This window comes from Stylophora pistillata, chromosome 7, assembly GCF_964205215.1.
Source record: "Stylophora pistillata chromosome 7, jaStyPist1.2, whole genome shotgun sequence".
NCBI classification, from domain to species: Eukaryota; Metazoa; Cnidaria; class Anthozoa; order Scleractinia; family Pocilloporidae; genus Stylophora; species Stylophora pistillata.
Window position 1 is genome coordinate 22,351,943 of NC_142525.1, and position 18,492 is coordinate 22,370,434.

The 18,492-nt window shown below is 38.0% G+C and overlaps 1 protein-coding gene across 2 annotated transcripts; it reads left to right on the forward strand.

The window, feature by feature from the left end:
* Positions 1 to 1,065: 1,065 nt before the first annotated feature.
* LOC111329884 (cell division cycle protein 20 homolog) lies at positions 1,066 to 12,103 on the forward strand. 2 transcript variants are annotated; one of them, XM_022934645.2, is made up of 8 exons: positions 1,066 to 1,222; positions 1,295 to 1,799; positions 3,275 to 3,403; positions 3,806 to 3,999; positions 8,208 to 8,302; positions 9,690 to 9,921; positions 10,245 to 10,370; positions 11,184 to 12,103. In XM_022934645.2, the coding sequence occupies exons 2-8, from the start codon at positions 1,313 to 1,315 to the stop codon at positions 11,484 to 11,486; spliced, it is 1,566 nt and encodes a 521-aa protein (XP_022790380.1). In that variant the 5' UTR covers positions 1,066 to 1,222; positions 1,295 to 1,312; the 3' UTR covers positions 11,487 to 12,103. The 2 variants fall into 2 exon arrangements, with proteins under 2 accessions (XP_022790380.1, XP_022790382.1); XM_022934647.2 differs by having other exon boundaries at positions 1,066 to 1,188.
* The last annotated feature ends 6,389 nt before the right edge of the window (positions 12,104 to 18,492 follow it).

The window sequence follows — 18,492 nt, forward strand, 5'->3', positions numbered from 1 at the left end:
CATGGGTCAAATTCTTTCTCGAAATTTCGGTCAAACATAAAGGCATTTAACTGGCATTGCTAACGCAAACGGAAATGAAGTCGCAGATGCTTGCGTGATCCAAGTAAATATTATTTTCATTATTAAGGGTGGTCTCCTGTGAGCGATCTGAATTGTTTTTTAATTGCTTTTTTTCGAATTTCATGCCCTAAACTTTCATTTTGGTGACACATGCGAATCGGACAATGACTAGATCGATCGAAACCTTAGAAACATAGCTGTAATCTGTCATACTAAATTTGAAAATTTCCCATGCTTAATGAGAGTTTTTACGTCTTATAATTAAAGGCGTTTATCACATAACGACGAACGAGACATGACGACGTAAGAACTTCCGGAAGTGAGTAGATCCGAGCATGTTGCTCAACCCGTCAAAACAGTCTACCACACGGTAAAGACATTCCAGGGTAAACATGGATTTGAGTTCCGGCGCCAACTATTCTTCGAGTTAGCGTGTCCTCTGCGATGCAAAATCAAAACGAGCCGAACAGATTTTGATATTACAGCTGTTCCTTTGTTTTGTTTTGTTTTTTTTTTTGACAACATGCCACACGTATTTACCTGCGGCTGCTTTGGAGACTTGTGATGATTACACGTCATAAGTTTGAAATTTCAGTTATTTTAGTGATGGGGTGGTTGACAAATCTTTATGTTGCGAATTGAAATAAGCGAGCAATGCTACCAGTTTATGTGAAATCTAAAGGTTTCTCTTTAGATAGAAATTCGAATGTTTTCAACTGTATAATATCGCAGTTATTCTTCACGAAAATCACCAAAGCGGCACGATTCTGTCGGTGTAATGGGATCTCTTGGGAATCAAGGTTGGCTCATTTACACATCACCCTTTTGAACTCTCTTAAAAAAGTCTGTACCGACGCATTCTGGCTAGGGGCGGCTGATCTGCCTTCAAGGAGCATATATCCGGAAGGAAACCCCCTAAGCCTATGAATCTTATTTCAATCCATCAACTTCACATCTCTCGTTGCCAGGGGTACACTCTTCCAACCCATGTGTTTGAGAAGTCGCGAATCGTCATAAACAAAAACCAGCCAATCAGATGCAAGATTGGACCCTTTAAATATGGCCGCGTACTTTGAAATTGGTCTGCTTGCTAAACTAACAATTACAAAGCAAGGAAATTGAATTATTGTGAGGTTCTTTTTACATTGAACCATTAATTTTGGTAAGTCAGCAGTTCAAAAAGTTATTTAATTGGGCTACTTCTTTATAAGATTTTCATTTCGGACTTTTTCAGACAGAAATTACCGAAAATATGGCTCAGTTCGAATTCGAGAATGGCGTCAACGACTGCTTGAAAAAGCTCGAAGCTCCTCTTTCTAAAGGGCCTGTTCCACGCTGGCAAAGGAAAGAAAGGGAAAGGATTTTAGCTTCAACCGGAAAAGTTTTATCGCCGCTTCAAACCACTGGTCGCAACCGCGTGAACTCGAAACTATCGTCAAAAACTCAAACTTGCACTCCAGGCAAAAGAGCAAAGACTCCGACGAAGACTCCTCAAAAATCCCCGAGAAAGTTTGGACTGTCTCCTCGTGGTGACCGTTTTATTCCCTCCAGGCCGCTTGTCGACTGCGAATGGAGCCATTTTCAAATTATTCAAGGAACGGACTTAGGCGAGGCGAACTGTGAGATGGAAGTCGAAGGAAACTCGCAGTACTACGCAAATATGGCAGAGAATTTGAGCAGCAGCTCAAGTAATAGCAAGATTCTACATTTCAAGTCTGGGGCACCTGTGGCGAGGGAAGGTAGCGTAATGGAATCTATTTCTCTGACAGGCTCTTGGCGTTAAACCCTTCATCAATCATCAATCATATCCTTTATTTAAATAGATGAGGTTTAAAGCTGGGGGGAGCTTGTGGGGTCGTGTGATTATGATTACAATAACAATAAGGATAGTGTCCCTTAAAATCACTCTACAAAATATACAGTAAGAATAATGAAAATGATTTACATTGTTTATCTCTAAGTAAATTGACTACAGCATTTAAAACAAAAATAGTTAAAAGCATTTAAAATCTTGGTAGTGCCTGGGTAGTGACTGGACTGACTGTGCGCTAAAATCGAGATCCTTAGAAAAGGAGTCCTTCTTCACTTTGCGATAAAAAAACTGAAAACTGGTCTGTGAAATGTTTCGAGACACCCTTATACACACCAAGAATGAATTGTAAATTCTCGAGAATGTCTAACTTACATTTTACTAAATTGTTGCTTTGAAAAGGGTTCAATAAAAAAATTGCACCCCCCCCCCGACCCTTCAACCCCAGGGAGTTATTAACACCTAATTTCTCCTTACAATATCAACCCTGAATCACACTTTAACTTCACAAGAAATAAAGTAAAATGATCACCAAACTGAAAAGCTCTTGATTATAAGACAAATTCTCCTTGTCAGATTCTTTATGAATGTATAGAGAACAGTATGGAGAATATGCATACTGATGTTAATGTGTAAAGGGTGAATGATATTTTTCTCTCCTCTCTTACTTTTGTGCTTTAAAGTGTATTGATGTGGGGATTAGTAATTCTGTATTGGTCACTTCCAGGTCAGTTAGTATAGGTAATCGCATGGGGCCCGAGTAAAATTAAGGATTAAGATCACGCGTGTTTTCGGAAATTGCTGAAATTGCCCAAGTCGCGCAGGGACGAGGGCAATTTCTGCAACTTCTGAAAACACAAGTGATATTAATCCTTAATTTTACGAGGAACCATGTGATTACTTGTTTATTATATAAGGAGCAAAATGTATTCTTTCTGAACTTGTGTAAAACGGGACGCCATTGTTACAAAACAAACAGAAATTTCTTTACCTTGGCAGCCGTTGCTAAGCGATTTTCAGCCAATCATTTTCAAGTAATTTTTCCCAGGCAATTACAAAAATTAAGAAAAAATGCCCTCAGTCTTGACCAATCACAATTCAGTTATTTTGCCCCTTGTATGATAAATATATAAATTCTTAATTTGGTTAATTTGACTGGCTATGCTTGTAAAACAAAACAACACTGAGATTAATATGAGATAATAAGATAAGTGAAAGATAATAATGATGATGATGAAATCAAATTGAGTAATGAACTTTCCATTTTACAAATACAGCCGATGACCAGCAACGGTTTCTTAAGCAAGGGCTATTAATCTGTGGGTTTCCTTCAAAACAGGCATGAAATGTGAATTGTATGTGTACAATATTATTTTCATGTATTATTATTATTTATGTATTTAGGACATCAGAATCAATTGAGAGTGTTGTACTGTCAAAGCAAACCTGCTGCACCTAAAGCTAAGTCCACAAGACACATCCCAAAGGTAGAAGATAGAATTCTAGATGCACCTGATCTTTTGGATGATTATTGTAAGTAAACATTTTGACAACCAATGGTGAAAGTGATTAATATTCTTAAGTGCTTTTATTTTAACTAGGTCCACCTTAATTTTTACAGCAAATCATAAAATGATTTCAAGTGAATTATTGTGCTAAGACTGTTCAGACTTATGGACAGTAAAGTTGTGTACAATATTTCCCTAGATCTTGGCCCCAGTTCCCTCAAGGGTCAAGAAGAATAAACTGAATTTTTGTCTTGCATGCTTTCAACATGGTTTTGCAACTATTATTTTAGTTATGGGTTAGACCTTGGAAATCCTGAACAAAATTTGGTGTCTGCTCTCTACAATTTCTTCACTTACAGTTCAACTTTCAGGATTAGTCTGTTATTTCAGGTCAATCTGATTTAGTTATTATTTCAACTGTGATCAGATCTGAACTTGTTAGACTGGGGATCCATAAACCAGCTTGCCCTTGCTTTGTCGGGTGCAGTTTACACATGGAATCCAAGTACTGGGGAGACACAGCATTTGTTTCAGTTGGATGGTGAAGATTATATTTCCAGTGTCAACTGGATTGGTCAGGGCAATATTCTTGCTGTTGGTAATAGTATTGGCCAAGTCCAGGTGAGTTAGAAGAAACACACTATTTGAATAAGGCTTTATTTTCAATGCATCTGGTGATTTCTAAGTCACTGCCCCATGACTAACCAAGGAAGTTGATTCATGAAAGTGTGAACAAATGGCAAAAAATATTACATGTTATGACACTGTTATTAGTCATTTTAGTATATATTATACGTATATATATATATATATATATATATTTTAAGAAATATACAACTTTTTTTAGAGACATGTTTCGGCATGCTTATGCCATCTTCAATGCTTATTCCATCTTCAATCAGCATAAGCATAAGCATGCCGAAACATGTCTCTATTAAAAGAAGTTGTATATTTCTTACAATATTTATCCTACTTGCTACTACTACGATCTTATTGAACCGCCTCCCGGTTGGCTCAATGGATAGAGCGCTGGACTGTTGTGCGGGAGGTCGAGGGTTCGAGCCCCGGTCGGACCAACACTCAAGGTCTTAAAATAATTGAGAAGAATATGCTACCTTTCTATAACATCAAGAAATGGCTAGATATTCTAGTCTTCTCGGATAGGGATGAATAAATGGAGGTCCCGTCTCCTACAGGGTTAGGGGTAGGAGACGTTAATTTCCCACGCACGAGATTACTGTGTGATGGATGTCCTCCCCTGGGGTGGGATGGGCGGGTTAGGATTGATTGTAAAGCGCTGTTGATCTGTCATTGTAAGTAGCGCTCTATAAGTGATAAATTGTAATGGAAATATATATATCAATATATATATATCTATATATATATGTATATATATATAGGAAAAATATTGTAGTACACGAGGACGGACAACTTCAAGCTAAGAAAGACATATACTCAAATAAAAAGTCTAAGAAAGTTTAAGGTCTGATGAAAGAAAGTTTAAGGTGATGAAAGTTTAAGGTGATGAAAGTTTAAGGTGATGAAAGTTTAAGGTGATGAAAGTTTAAGGTGATGAAAGTTTAAGGTGATGAAAGTTTAAGGTGATGAAAGTTTAAAGTCCAAGACCTTCATCAGTTGTATTACAACTGATGAAGGTCTCGGACCGAAACGTTTTTATTAAACTTTCGTAGACTTTTTATTTGAGTATATGTCTTAGCTCGAAGTTGTCTGTCCTCGTGTACTACAATATTTTTCCTATTATTTATCGAGGTTTGGACTGTGAATTCTTTTGGAGCCTTCTGGCATGGCGTCGCTGTTGGCTTGAGGCCTTTTAACTTGTTATATATATATATATATATATATGTATAGGTAATCGCATGGGGCTGAGTAAAATTAAGGATTAATATCACGCGTGTTTCGGAAGTTGCTGAAATTGCCCTCGTCGCGCAATCCTTAATTTTATGAGGAACCATGTGATTACTTGTTTATAATATAAGGGGCGAAATGTTTTCTTACCGATCTCGTGCAAAACGGGACGCTATTGTTACAAAACAGAAATTTCTTTACCTTGGTAGCCGTTGCTAAGCGATTTTCAACCAATCATTTTCAAGTAATTTTGCCTGGGGCAATTACAAAAATTAAGAAAAAATGCCCTCTGTCTTGACCAATCACAATTCAGTTATTTTGCCCCTTGTATGATAAATTTATAAATTCTTGAACTTGACTTGAATATATTTCAAAGAGCGCTCAACTCTTAGAGGAGCATTGATAATTATAACAAACTGGTTCAAGACTTCAGAGGTAGTTCATTGTTTTATTACGACAGCTCTGTTTCGTATGGTTGAAAATGACCACACTCATCAGGTAATTTCAACGATCGACCGTTAACTTACAATGACTGGCTATAAAAGCTGGAATATGGTTGCTAGGAGATATTAAAACAATGCTACTTTTCCATATAAGTCAGGTGACTGGTAGGTATATAATTTTTGAGATTTTTACTTTATTATGAAGTTTTTAAGAAGGTATCTGTTTCTATAGGGGCATGAACTTGCTAGCTCATTTCGCTTGTCTAGACTTCAAAGTTCCTTTTTACATATGATCATGAATTTTTCAAAAAGACATAAATTACATTTCTTAGTAATGTTGTTGTACGATTTGCATTGTTTGATGACCTTCCACACAGAAACCACACGGCTTCCTTCCAACACCAAAACAAGAGATGCAAGACTGAATTATCTAAACACATAAGGACACTGAAGGATAATAACAAACCTTTCAAGCTAATGTGGAAAATCATCAAACAATTTTATGGACTTAGATATAATTGAGGTCCATCATTAGAAAACAAAAAAAAGAAACACACATAATTATATGATATTATATAATTATGTAGTGCATTAACCAGTAAGTAGCACCAAGTCAAAGGATAATGTGACTTTTTAAAGAAATGTTGCTTCCTCAGACAGGTTTCTAGTCATTCCCTCCCTCAATTGTAAGGGGAGTAAAAAAGTCTTTCTCACACACAACTGAGAGCCATGCCAAGCCGACCATGCAGCCCAACCTTTATTATATCAACACGATGAACTATTAGGGTTACAACACTAACAAAACAGCTGGAACTGAGGCTAGATACAGAAGACTGACCTGCACGAATAACTGGAACTAAGGCACTACTTGAAATCGTATATCCCTAAAAACATATGGAGGGTGGGTGGGTGGGTGGGGAAGGTCAGGCAATGGCAGAAGGCAACAAAACAACTGAACTGAACCTTGAAACACCATGTGACCTGGAGACCCCCACACACTAGAACCCATTCTCCCAGCTGCATGTGAGAAAAACGTTTTCTGCTTCTTTCGTCCCTCAGCCAGCGGTAAACCACACTTAGTTGACTGGCAATCGCTCTTATATGTATGACAACACGGCAAGTTTTTACTGTGATACATAAATAGGAGTGGGTCCATGGAAAACAGGACAGTAAAAATTTTTAAACTAGAAAACTAGGATCTCCATTTTATTTATTTGGATAAATCCATTATTACTTTGATTTATTTAATGTGTCTGTGTGCTTATTTCATACTCTGGGTAAAAATTGTTAGGGGAGCTGTGGCCTATTGGAGCAGGCTGTGCTCAATAGGCAGATTCATGCTGACGTCATTGTTTACAATTTTGCTCATTTGCATATGGCTTTGCAGAAAGAAGGTAGCAAGTTAGATACAAATTGACTTCAGGCAGCTAAAGAGCTAGAAAACCTTAGTACATGGTGAAATTTTTAGCTCTTTGGGTGTAACATTCAAGGAGAAATAGTCCATCAAAAACTGCAAAATTTCTGGGTGGCAAAAGCGCTAATGAGCTCATACATTCTATGTAAAATTTTGAGTTTTTAAACCCGTGTTGCACAAAAAGTATTCAATGCATCAGGCTCGTATTCATTGGCCGAGTTAATCGTACTTTGACCTTTCGATATTCAGAACTGATCTATTTTTAGCTCCATCAGAAACTGAATTGCTTATGCTAATGAGGCAAATATTGTAAACAAGGATTCCCCTATAGCTGGGGGTACTTGACTCTTTATAACTCCTGGCCAGGTTTCATTGTTCATTTATATTTAGCATAATGTTAAGTAAAGTAATATATTAAGTAATGATTTAAAGCTGATCCTAAGGTTTTTATTGCAAAAATGGTGGAAATGGTTTTAACATGTACAACTGACAGTGATAGAACACAACCACTAGCATCATGTGTTGTCTCAGTGCTATAATATAGTCTACCAAAAAAACCAAGGTGAAGATATGAGATGTATAATTATTGGAGGGTGACAGAGTAGTTTTTAAATTTTGAGTGATAAGAGTGGCACTACTTATAGAGGAGTGATGATAGATTTTTTTATTTGATTAGTCTAATACAAAGAGCTAAAAACTACTACGTTATTAAACTAAAGATCAGTAAAAACATGAAATTGTTCTCATTTAAATGAATTTTTTTATTGGGTTAAACAGGTTCCCATTTACAGCATGAAGTGTGAAAACTGCTGCCATTGATTGACGAATTTAATTAAATGGCAGTGTTCAACCAGATCTCATCTTATTGTTTTTTGAGACAGTTTTTAATGAATGAATTCTTGTTGTACCATAATGATGATCATGATAATTAATAATCATATTATAATCATGATGGTGATAGCAATCGATTTAAAAGTGATGATAATAATAATAATAATAATAATAATAATAATAATAATAATAAATAATGATAATGTTAAATGATGGTAATTATAGCAATAACAATGATGATAATGATAAATAAAGTAATTCATATTTTTTTTCAGTTATGGGATGTAGTACAAGCCAAGTGTGTGCGTGTGATGGGTGGCCATGCTGCTAGAGTGGGGTCACTTGCCTGGAACTCATTTATCTTATCAAGGTAAATAGCTCTATCAAAAGTTGACTTTGAGTTATATTTCCACTTTTGTTACGAACGTGAACAAACTATGATGCTATCGACATTGCGGACTCAGAATCAAATATCAATGAGCTGATTGATTGTGTACAGTGCAGCTGTAACAGTTATACGAAAATATCGAAGGACCGCAGCCAGGATGAAACATAGTTCAAATTTAAAGACGATCTCTGGCAAAATGATTAAAAACTACAAGCTTTCGACTGCCCGAACTGGAGTCTTCGACGGGTAAAATGAATGTTAAGCAGGCGATGCTATTATCACGCCTGGTCCAACAACACGCCATTGATTTTGAAAACGCGTCAATTATTGACAAAGGCACTTTTAGAACCAGAAAAACATTAGAAGCGTGGCATAAGAGTGACACCTAACGCAGATAACAATTCTTGCCCGTTACCTGGACAATACAACATTCTTTTTAACAAATATTCATAAAAAATCATTTACATTCTCATTATTTCGCAGGTCACGTCTTTATTTAAGTTCCCTCATCGCTTGCTTATCATTCATTTTACCCGTCGAAGACTGCATTTCCGGCAGTCGAAAGCTCGTAGTTTTTAATCCTTTTTGCCAGAGATCGTTTTTAAATTTCAACTATGTAACAGGTATAGTTTGGTGCTACCTCTTCCAGCTACATGTGTATGTATTTCATATAAATGCAAGCCATAAAAGGATGGAATGGAACTCTACAATGGTTGTTAATAATCTTGTTTTGTTACATTGTTCATATTTCAAATCAATCCATCAATGCTCTGTTAAAAATAGTTGATGAAATAAAAATTTGACCAGATACATATATCTTATTAACCAAGCGCGAGGGCCGTACTTGGAGAATATCGGCCCGAGGTCTTGACAGTATGGACCGAGCGCAGCGAAGTCCGTACAAAAAAGACCGAGGGCCGATATTCTTCCAGTACGGTCCCGAGCAAGCTTGGTTAATAAGAGATTTATTACACGACTGAAGTTCAAAGGGATACAAGTGCGGTATCATTCGGGACCATTCGGGACAGTGCCCGGTCCAATACTGAGAGAATATTGACCGGCAATTTGAGCATTTTGATTGGTTGATTTTAGCTATTGGCCCTCTCACTTCCCGAGTCGTGTAATAAAAAGTGCTTAGTGTCGTAAGTTCTTCGCAAAAACAAAAAAGCGTGACTGAAGTGTCCAGGTCAATTACCAATTCAAGGTTATCATCACTGACAATTATTGGTTTTGGTTTTGAAATCATGTGTGCTATGCTTGATAAAAGAAAATTCCAAAATGTAGGGGAAAGAGCAAAATTGTTGGTTAAATCGTCCAGAGTTCAGGATCAAAAAGTTTTAACAATACCCCCCTCATCTGGCATTTTTAGTGGTTCACGGAATGGAGCTATCCATCATCATGATGTGCGTGTGGCGTCACATCATGTAGGTTCCCTCCTGGGCCACAGTCAAGAGGTGTGTGGTATGCAGTGGAGTCCTGATGGTAAGCTGCTGGCGAGTGGTGGTAATGATAATCTGCTGAATATCTGGGCACAGGGTGGAACCTCAGATGATGCTGCCAGTCCTCTTCATACACTGACGCATCATCAGGCTGCAGTTAAGGTAATGTATGAGCATAACTGAAACATGCGTGTGTGGCTGCTCATACTGAACTATGTAAGAAATTTCAAAATGAATCATTTTCAAAATTATTCCGCTATTAAATTGTGTTTGTTAAATCCATGACCCTCAGTAGTTTTCTTGCAGAAAAATGTGTTTGTTCTGCCGTAATTTCCCGAACTTGATGAATTTTGTCAACCTCTTTTGAAACAAGAATTTTTAACGCGTCGTAGCCCTTTGTCAGAGCGAATCACATCTCAGTTGATTAAACCAAAATATCTTGTAAAACCAAAGTTCTTTTTTTCTAAGTATACATTGATTTTTAGGCAGTGGCATGGTGTCCATGGCAACCGAATGTCCTGGCTAGTGGTGGTGGAACAGCTGACCGTCACATCAGATTTTGGAATGCAAACACAGGGTCCTGTCTTAGCAGCGTGGACACAAATAGTCAGGCATGTTTTGATGCAATATATACTTGATAGAGGAAGTATTAACAAAGAGCGGTTAGTGACAGGAGCTGAGACACTTTTTAATGTTTATCATATGTCCAAATGTCGTGGAAAGCACAGTAAGAAATACCGGCACAGTACATTTGGTGCTTAGCGTGGTAAACTGTACCAAAGATAGGTAAGGTTTACATACATACATACATACATACTTTATTTAACGTGGAATTACGCTTAGCTTAGGAGCTAGTTTACAGGTATTCCACCTAACACCTAATGAAAACCTAACAACCAACAACGCTAATATCACAGACGTTTTCTATAATTTCCCGCGCTTTTCATCCGAGATGAAAAGCGCGGGAAATTATAGAAACAGTCCCAAGTGCAGGGCGCTTAGGCATGCAGCCGGGGAACCTCATTGCCATTGCGAGGCTTTCAGTCTCTACCACGCGAGTTTACAAAAGAAAAGTGCGCGAAAAACGGTAACGGTTAAGCGCGGGAAAAATGCAAACGATGCCAACATGCTTAAGGTGGCAAAGCGAAGTGATCATTTTATAAACAGTAATGGTCTTAAATTGATCAATGATATGCCGTTTAAAATGGAATCATGCAACCAAAAAAATTTAATCGAGAATGGTATATTAAATAAAAGTAATGTTATATCAAAATAAAAGTAATGGTATATCAAAATAAGTCACACCCAACCAAATTCTACTTGTCTGGTTTTCTTTTTTTTGATTGATTGTTTTGATTTGAGAAATTGCCCACCATCAGAGCTTGCTTCGATTTCTCTGTGACTCTTATCTCTGTACATTGTAGGTTTGCGCGCTGTTATGGTCCAAAGAGTACAAAGAGTTAGTCTCCGGTCACGGTTTTTCCCAAAACCAACTCACTATCTGGAAATACCCAGCCATGTCACGCGTCATGGAATTGACTGGACACGTGTCGCGCATTCTTCACATGACCATGTCACCAGATGGTCAGTTTGTGGCGTCGGCTGCCGCAGACGAGACCTTGCGGCTGTGGAAATGTTTTGCCAGTCAACAGAAATCTAAAAAAAACTCAAGCAAAGGACCTGGAAGCGAGGGAAACGGTCTGATGTCATGTATGAAGGTTCGATAAAGCGATGACGGTCATTTGAATATTCTTTGGGAGCGTACATGTATGTTATGAGTAGATAAATATAGATAATATATACAGAAGATCTAGTTTTAATGATATAAAGATTTGTACGGATAGCCTTTGCCGAAACTTTTTTTTAGTTTTCAAATGTGGCAGCTCCTCTCTCATTACGAAAAGATGCTCTCAGCCCCAGCTTAGATGCATGACCTAAATCTGGATTAAGATTATCCTTGATTAATACATTTTCTTTTATGCTTATGTAGCTTTGGAGTTAAGTTCTCCAAGGGGATTACACCAGTTACTCCCTCGACAGTCTATTTCATCATGTACAAGCCAAGGTCAAGGGAACTCTACTTCTTTTTCCCCCAGTGTCTCTTCGAAATAAGCATAACCTCTCCTTTTTTCGGACTATTGCGTTTTCTGAAATACCCCACTGTTTGTAAATTTTAAAAGTCTTAGAATTTAGAATTAGACTACTATTAAATATTGTGCACAATTTTACCTTGTGAATAGCGTATAGATTCTGATTGTTTCCATATTTATTCATAAATATATTTATTTTTTAATTATTTGTCATCCGTGTAATTTTGAAATAAAGTCGGAGCTTTTGCCTCGTTTATTTGTCTACTCAATTTTCCCTCGTTAACTACAATCAGAACTTTCTAGCCATCTTTTTTTTATTTACAGGCTCGGTGTTTAACGTGCCCTCGAGACGAAAATTGACCATCTTATTTTGGGCTAATTTTTTTACAGAATGTTGAATTGAGTCAAGCTAAAACCCTTTTTGCCATTAAAAACTCAAAACAAACCTTCGATGATTAATTTTTACCGCTTTAAAGTCGTCCAAAAATCGTCCGCCATTGCTGAAAACCTGTTCCAGCCGAGCCCGCAATTATGCAGCAGAAAACGTCATCATGACGTCAAAGGCTCAACAAACTTGTTCTTTACTTTGTCACAACTCTCTTTGTTCGCTGCAAAGAGAATCACACATGTTACTTTTTTGAGAACTGTTTCGTTGTCAGTCGTGAAATGTCGACTTTGTCTGACGATGAATTGTCCCAGAAATTATCTGAAGCTTCTGTGGATAGTTTTGCGCCGGCAAATGATGAATTTTTGCCATGCGAATAAAGATAAATACAGAACGGCACGGACTCCCCATGTGGCTTTAATGGTCGCATCGCTTTATCGCCTTCGAATTGTATTTTTGCTTGTCGTAAAGGATTTTCCTTTTTTGTAAGAAATGATCGAGTGATGTATAAAAATTGTTTTCGGCAATGGGTGATTGTGTATCAAAGCGGATATTGGGAGTTTGTGAAAGCCATTTCAAGCCATTAAAGTGCTACTGAAACGAAATTTTCGTATCTGAAATATTTGCTCTAACCTGTAGTTTTGAATATGCTGATCATCATGAGATAATTTGCTTTGGCCAAAAAGAAGCGAAAGATATCTTTTTTAACCGTTCAAATCAAAAATTTTACACAAAACCATGTCCGGGCCCTGGTACCGGGCAAAATGGATTGATGACGTCACTGGTTGTGTTCACTCCGATAGTGTGGTTTATTTCACTCACTGTTTGTTTGTATTCGTGGGCGAAGGAGATGGCAGATATTGAAGTTTTGTCAAGTGAATCTTCTTCTGAACTAAGCGAAGTTGTCTCCAGTAGCGAAGAGGAAGATGGTGGCATAAAATGGGGTTGACAGGCCTACACGACTCCTAAGCGTGTGTTTAGAGTAGCCTATTCAAAGTTTAGCCCTCACGAGTATGTCTTTGAGCGACCGCCCTCTTTTGTAAGTTACGGGCGGCGGATTTTTGTATTGTTCACTCAGTAGTGGTTGTGTTTCTATTAAATGCCAGTTTTTCATGAGAATTTGCTTTATGTGTGGCACTGAGTACGCACATCAGGGATTGCGTCTTTTTCGAATCGTTCGCCTTTGTACTGGTACCGCTATTTTTTTGACTGTCTCGATCGTTAAGTTGTCTTGATCGCTTTCAGCTTGCGCCACGCGCGCTGATTCGATCGTACTACAGTTCTCAGTGTTCAGTGTTCCAGCCGTTTTGGCTCGTTTTCTTTTCTTTATTTCGGTATTAAAACGACCGATTTCATGTTCATAGAAGCACATGATCGCCTTTACTTTTTCTTGCTCCGCGTTGTTAAGGATTTGCTTTATCTCATTTTTGAAATCCTCGTCTGCTCTTATTTTGGCCCTCGCCCTATATTGTAGGGATTCTGGGCATGTTCTGCTAGTTATTTGGTACAGAGGGATTTGTTCGTTATCCTCAGACTTGCCGAGTAGATCATCTTCAGTGGCGGTGTCGTATGAGGCTTCCATGTTTTCTTCATTCTCTGAATGGCATTGCTTTGGCCCGGGGCGTTTAGTAGCCCATCTGCCGTTATAATGTCTTTCGACATTTTCTGTAGATGGTCAGGCAAGACCGCGGTTTCGATCCTAATCTTGTGGATCTCGTCAGTTGCCGATTAACTAAATAGACTGGTAGAGATTCGTTCTCGATATCAGTTGGGAATTTTGCTCCCTATCCAGGCGAACCTCTCGCAGATAGCCAAGATGCCGATGTGGCCGCCAATGAATAAGACGAGGATGGCATATTGCCCGAAATCCTCTTTTTCGGCCTCCCAACATGCAAGCCACACTCCATGCTTTTACCTTTCTTTCACAGAAGTACACAACCAGTGACGTCACAGGGCTGTTTTGGCCGCGCCAAGATGGCCGCCAATTTTGATCTCAGCCGGTCAACTTCGAATGGTTAAAAATGTACTTTCCGCTATGCGTTGGCCCAAAAAAAGTACACAGCGTTTGCAAATAACGTTCAAACTCTATTATATTGCAAAAATCTCGGATATGAAAATTACGTTTCAGTAGCACTTTAATGTGTTTGTGGCCTCGCTGCATTTGGTCAATGAACTCATTAACCCTTTCCTGCGTATTTTTTGCTATCGGTGCTTTGAGAAGTTTGAAATGAACTCTGTTGTTGAGTTGCACTTTGGCCTCTTGTTTTTTCTGTCTTGTTCATGATGACTATTATTGTGCTGCTTCGGTGAGGTTTAAAGCAGAGTTTGTTTCATCTCTTTTAGAGCTTGCGTTACAAAGTATTTTCTGGGTTAGATACAGTCTGCAAGTTGTGTTATGACAATTTTCCAAGTAGCTCTGAAGGGCGATAGAAGACTGAACAGGTGGCATTCAGTTTGATATGAAACGGAAGTGGTTCTTTGTTTTGTCCGTGAAAGGTGTAACGGAGGCGCATTCGTCTTGCGAATAAATCTCGCAAAAGTTGGCCTGATTTCACATTCGTTTGTCATGGGTTTTGGGATGAATTTCAGACCCTTTGATAGCACGCTGACTTGGCTGTCAGATGGTTGATAGTTTGAGAGGTTTTAAAAGAAATTTTCGTTTTCTCGGTTTTTTGGCTGCAAGCCTAAATTTTAAAGTGTTTCTACGCTCTATGTGTCTTAAGCTGTTTGTTCTACTTTCGCTGATATTAAAGCCAGCTTTTTTAGAGTCAGAGCACACAATAAAATATATTTTTCATCTCTTTTGTATAAAAGTGAGCTCTTTGAGGTCAGAAATCTCATTCCTCAATTCGGCTATTTTATCATTCTTATTTACAATGTTCAACGAGTACTTTCCTTTGTGTAAGGTATTCTGCCAGAGAGTTGTTAAAGGTGGATATTGATCAGCGCATATGTAAAGGTGACAAAACCCGTGGAGGTTCATAAACTTCACTTTCGTCGAGATCGCACTGAAACCGTTGCAAGTCCTGGTAAAACGAGACTCGACGGTGGAGAAAAAGAAGTAGTGAGACAGAAAGGAAGAAATGCTAGTGACCCAATAAAAGTGTTCACGAAGTAAACGTGTAGATGTATTGTGAAGAAGGTAACTAGAATGAACAGTGATTGTACCAAAAGCCAATAATCCTGTGATTCCAAGAAACATAATCGAGCCGTCATCCCCACAAAGTCCTACCCAACAAATCCGCCATTTTTAAAAAATGGGCAGTCTGAGACTGCATGTGGTTACTGATAAAGAAAAATTTTTAAAACATTGAACGGAAACAAAGGGTTGTATAATGACACTTGAGGGTAGTGTTAATTACATACAAAACATAAAAGCCTGCCGTATCCCATATATTTATGCGTACTCAGTTCCACTGGAGAAAGACGATTCAAGAATATAAAGAATGATTGACATCCAACCAAAAGCTAAGATAAGACAAAGTTGATAGAGGGAACTCTATCAATTCTATTAACTCTATTAATCTATTAACTCTGGATAAGATAATTTATTTAGTGTCAAAAAAAATTTACAGAGGGTGGTCTCCCCCGAGCCAGAGGCTCATGATAAAAGTGTTTGACAATAAGCTAAAATTGTAATAGCTAAAATAGTAATAACACTAATTGAATTCCAAATAACATATATCTATAAAGATAAATAGATAGATCGTTTATTGAAAAAATACTTTCCAGTCGTAAAACTGAATTGCGTATTTTACAGATGACATTATTTAAAATATAGAGCTAAATACAATCATATAGGTATGAATGCCTAAAATAATAAATCTAAAATATGTATGAATATCTAAGATTAAAGTCGGCTTTCTTTAAAACTTTAGGAGCTATTGTGCGTACCCTGGGACATAGCATAACTTGGAAAGAAAGAGCGTCGAAAACGTTCCTTGTGAGAACGTGGCAAATCATATATCTCTTGACGCCTTAAATTATAACTAGATTTTTTCTTTCATAGCAGAAGATGGTACAACTTATGCTCGGGATTGTTAGCAATGGAATCGAACAAATGACAGCAGAGTTCTATGCGTCTATCATACAAAGTTAGCAGGCCTAGACTGTCTAGCCATTCCCGATTTGCATGGATTTAGTTGTTTCAGGGCAGCCAGAACCGCAGGCTCGGATAGAATGAATACATAGGGATCGTCCTCTACAGTTGCAACTGCCTCTAATAGCTGGGAGATTTCCATGGGAGCAAGGAAGGCGGAGTTAATTTTGTTAGCGATTTCAAGTTCACTGAGTTCGTCTTCAAGTTGTAAACTGGAAAGAATGCTGTCCGAACTGGAATTAGAGACCTTACGCAACAGGACGCAGAAGGGAGAGGACGGCAAAAGATTATCATGTGACGCGCGTGACAACCTGATTCGTGAGCAGTTTGACGCATTTCCGGTTTGTGACTGCCGTCCTCTTGACGTTAACGACGTGAAAACAAGGCGACTGAGGTTGTGAGGAAAACGTGAGTATTTTTATACTTTAATCTTTATCTAAACTTTCTTTTGTTTCGGGTAGAACATAGAAACATATCGTTTCTTTAGTTTTCAGCCTCTGAGTCTGGTGAAATATCTTTTTTAGACACGGAAACCAAGCAAGCTCGTTAAATTGTACTGATTGTAAAAACAAAATGAAAACGTCCTCCTATTTGTTGATACTTCAACTGTTTGCTTCCGAAAAAATAAATAAAGTTGAACGATAATTTTCAAAAACTTATCAATTAGTCTTATGCTGTTTTTTGTTTTCTTGGCCGAGCTATGCAACGTTTAGACAGGACGGTTTTTTAAGTTTTTGAAGAGCGAATTTCTTTTTTTTTTAATCGCGTGTCGATATACATCTTTACAGTCCGATCAAGCTAAGCGGCCTGTTCTCGCGTAACTCACGACAGGTTATATAGGTTTTTTGGACTGAAGTAACGGCAGATGGATTTTGTTTCCAAGCATGTTAGAATTTTCCGTTTTCAGTTCAAATTTCTCATGACTTAGGACGAGGTTGACCTCGGTTTTAGGACACCGACGATCTGACCAACTGAGTGTATCGAAACTTCAGACCTCAAAACTTCAGACCCCTTCGTCGGAGCGAAGCCATTAATTGTTTTTTGAACCCATTTAGGTGTCAGCAACTCATATCAAACTAAAAATATTCCTTTTCCCACTGTTCGTACTGTACCGCTGTTTGTTTCAAAATACTTTTCATGAGATCTTATTCAATAATATTAAATTGTCATGCAACTAAGTATGACCATTTATTTACTTTTTTTGTTGTATTATTTTCAATTTTTTATAAATAATTAAACAGATATAGATATGCATATATAGATTTATTTTTTTAATTATTTATCAATGTATATATCTTATTAACCAAGCGCGAGGGCCGTACTTGGAGAATATCGGCCCGAGGTCTTGACAGTACGGACCTCGCTGCGCTCGGTCCGCACAAAAAAACTTACAGTGAAATATACTTACGGTTCGTCTATTCTTTGTAAGCTTTCTGACTTTCTCGGTGATTACAGAAAACAAAACCCGAAGGCTTTTTGGTCACACATCAAAAAACTAGGATAAGAGGGTACAGATACCCAGGACCTCAAAGTTAGAAATGAAGTGTTTACCGAACCGAGAGCTAAGGCCGAAGTGCTAAATAGCCAGTTCTCCAGTGTTTTCAACAACGAAGAATCAGAGAATATCCCAGACCTTGGCGAAAGCCCTATCTCGACTATTAGAACAATAAAAATAACAACCCGTGGAGTTGAAAAGCAACTTAGCGAGTTGAAGGTAGATAAAGCGTATGGCCCGGATGAAATTCCACCCTGGTTATTAAAGGAAAATGCCTATGAAGTATCAAAGGTCCTTACTGACATATATCAAGATTGTATTCATACCGGAACTGTGCCTATCCAATGGAAACACGCCAACGTATGCGCTATTCACAAGAAAGGAAAGAAATCGGATCCTTCAAATTATAGGCCCGTGTCACTTACCTGCATTGCATCAAAGGTACTTGAGTATATTGTACATAGCCATGTTATGAAGTATCTTTTACGATATAGAGTGCTCACTGATTGTCAACATGGCTTTAGAGCGAAACGATCAACAGAAACACAGCTCATATGAACCATTCATGACATAGCAAGTGCTATCCAGTCTAACAAAACAATTCACACCGCAATCCTTGTTTTTTTAAAAGCATTCGACAAAGTTCTCCATCGCTGACTCTTGA

Excerpts from the sequence above, each read along its gene's own strand:
- LOC111329884 (XM_022934645.2), top strand. The coding sequence starts at position 1,313 with ATGGCTCAGTTCGAATTCGAGAATGGCGTCAACGACTGCTTGAAAAAG. Across the intron at positions 1,800-3,274 it reads GGCACCTGTGGCGAGGGAAG|GACATCAGAATCAATTGAGA; the intron begins GTAGCGTAATGG and ends TTATGTATTTAG. Across the intron at positions 4,000-8,207 it reads ATAGTATTGGCCAAGTCCAG|TTATGGGATGTAGTACAAGC; the intron begins GTGAGTTAGAAG and ends ATTTTTTTTCAG.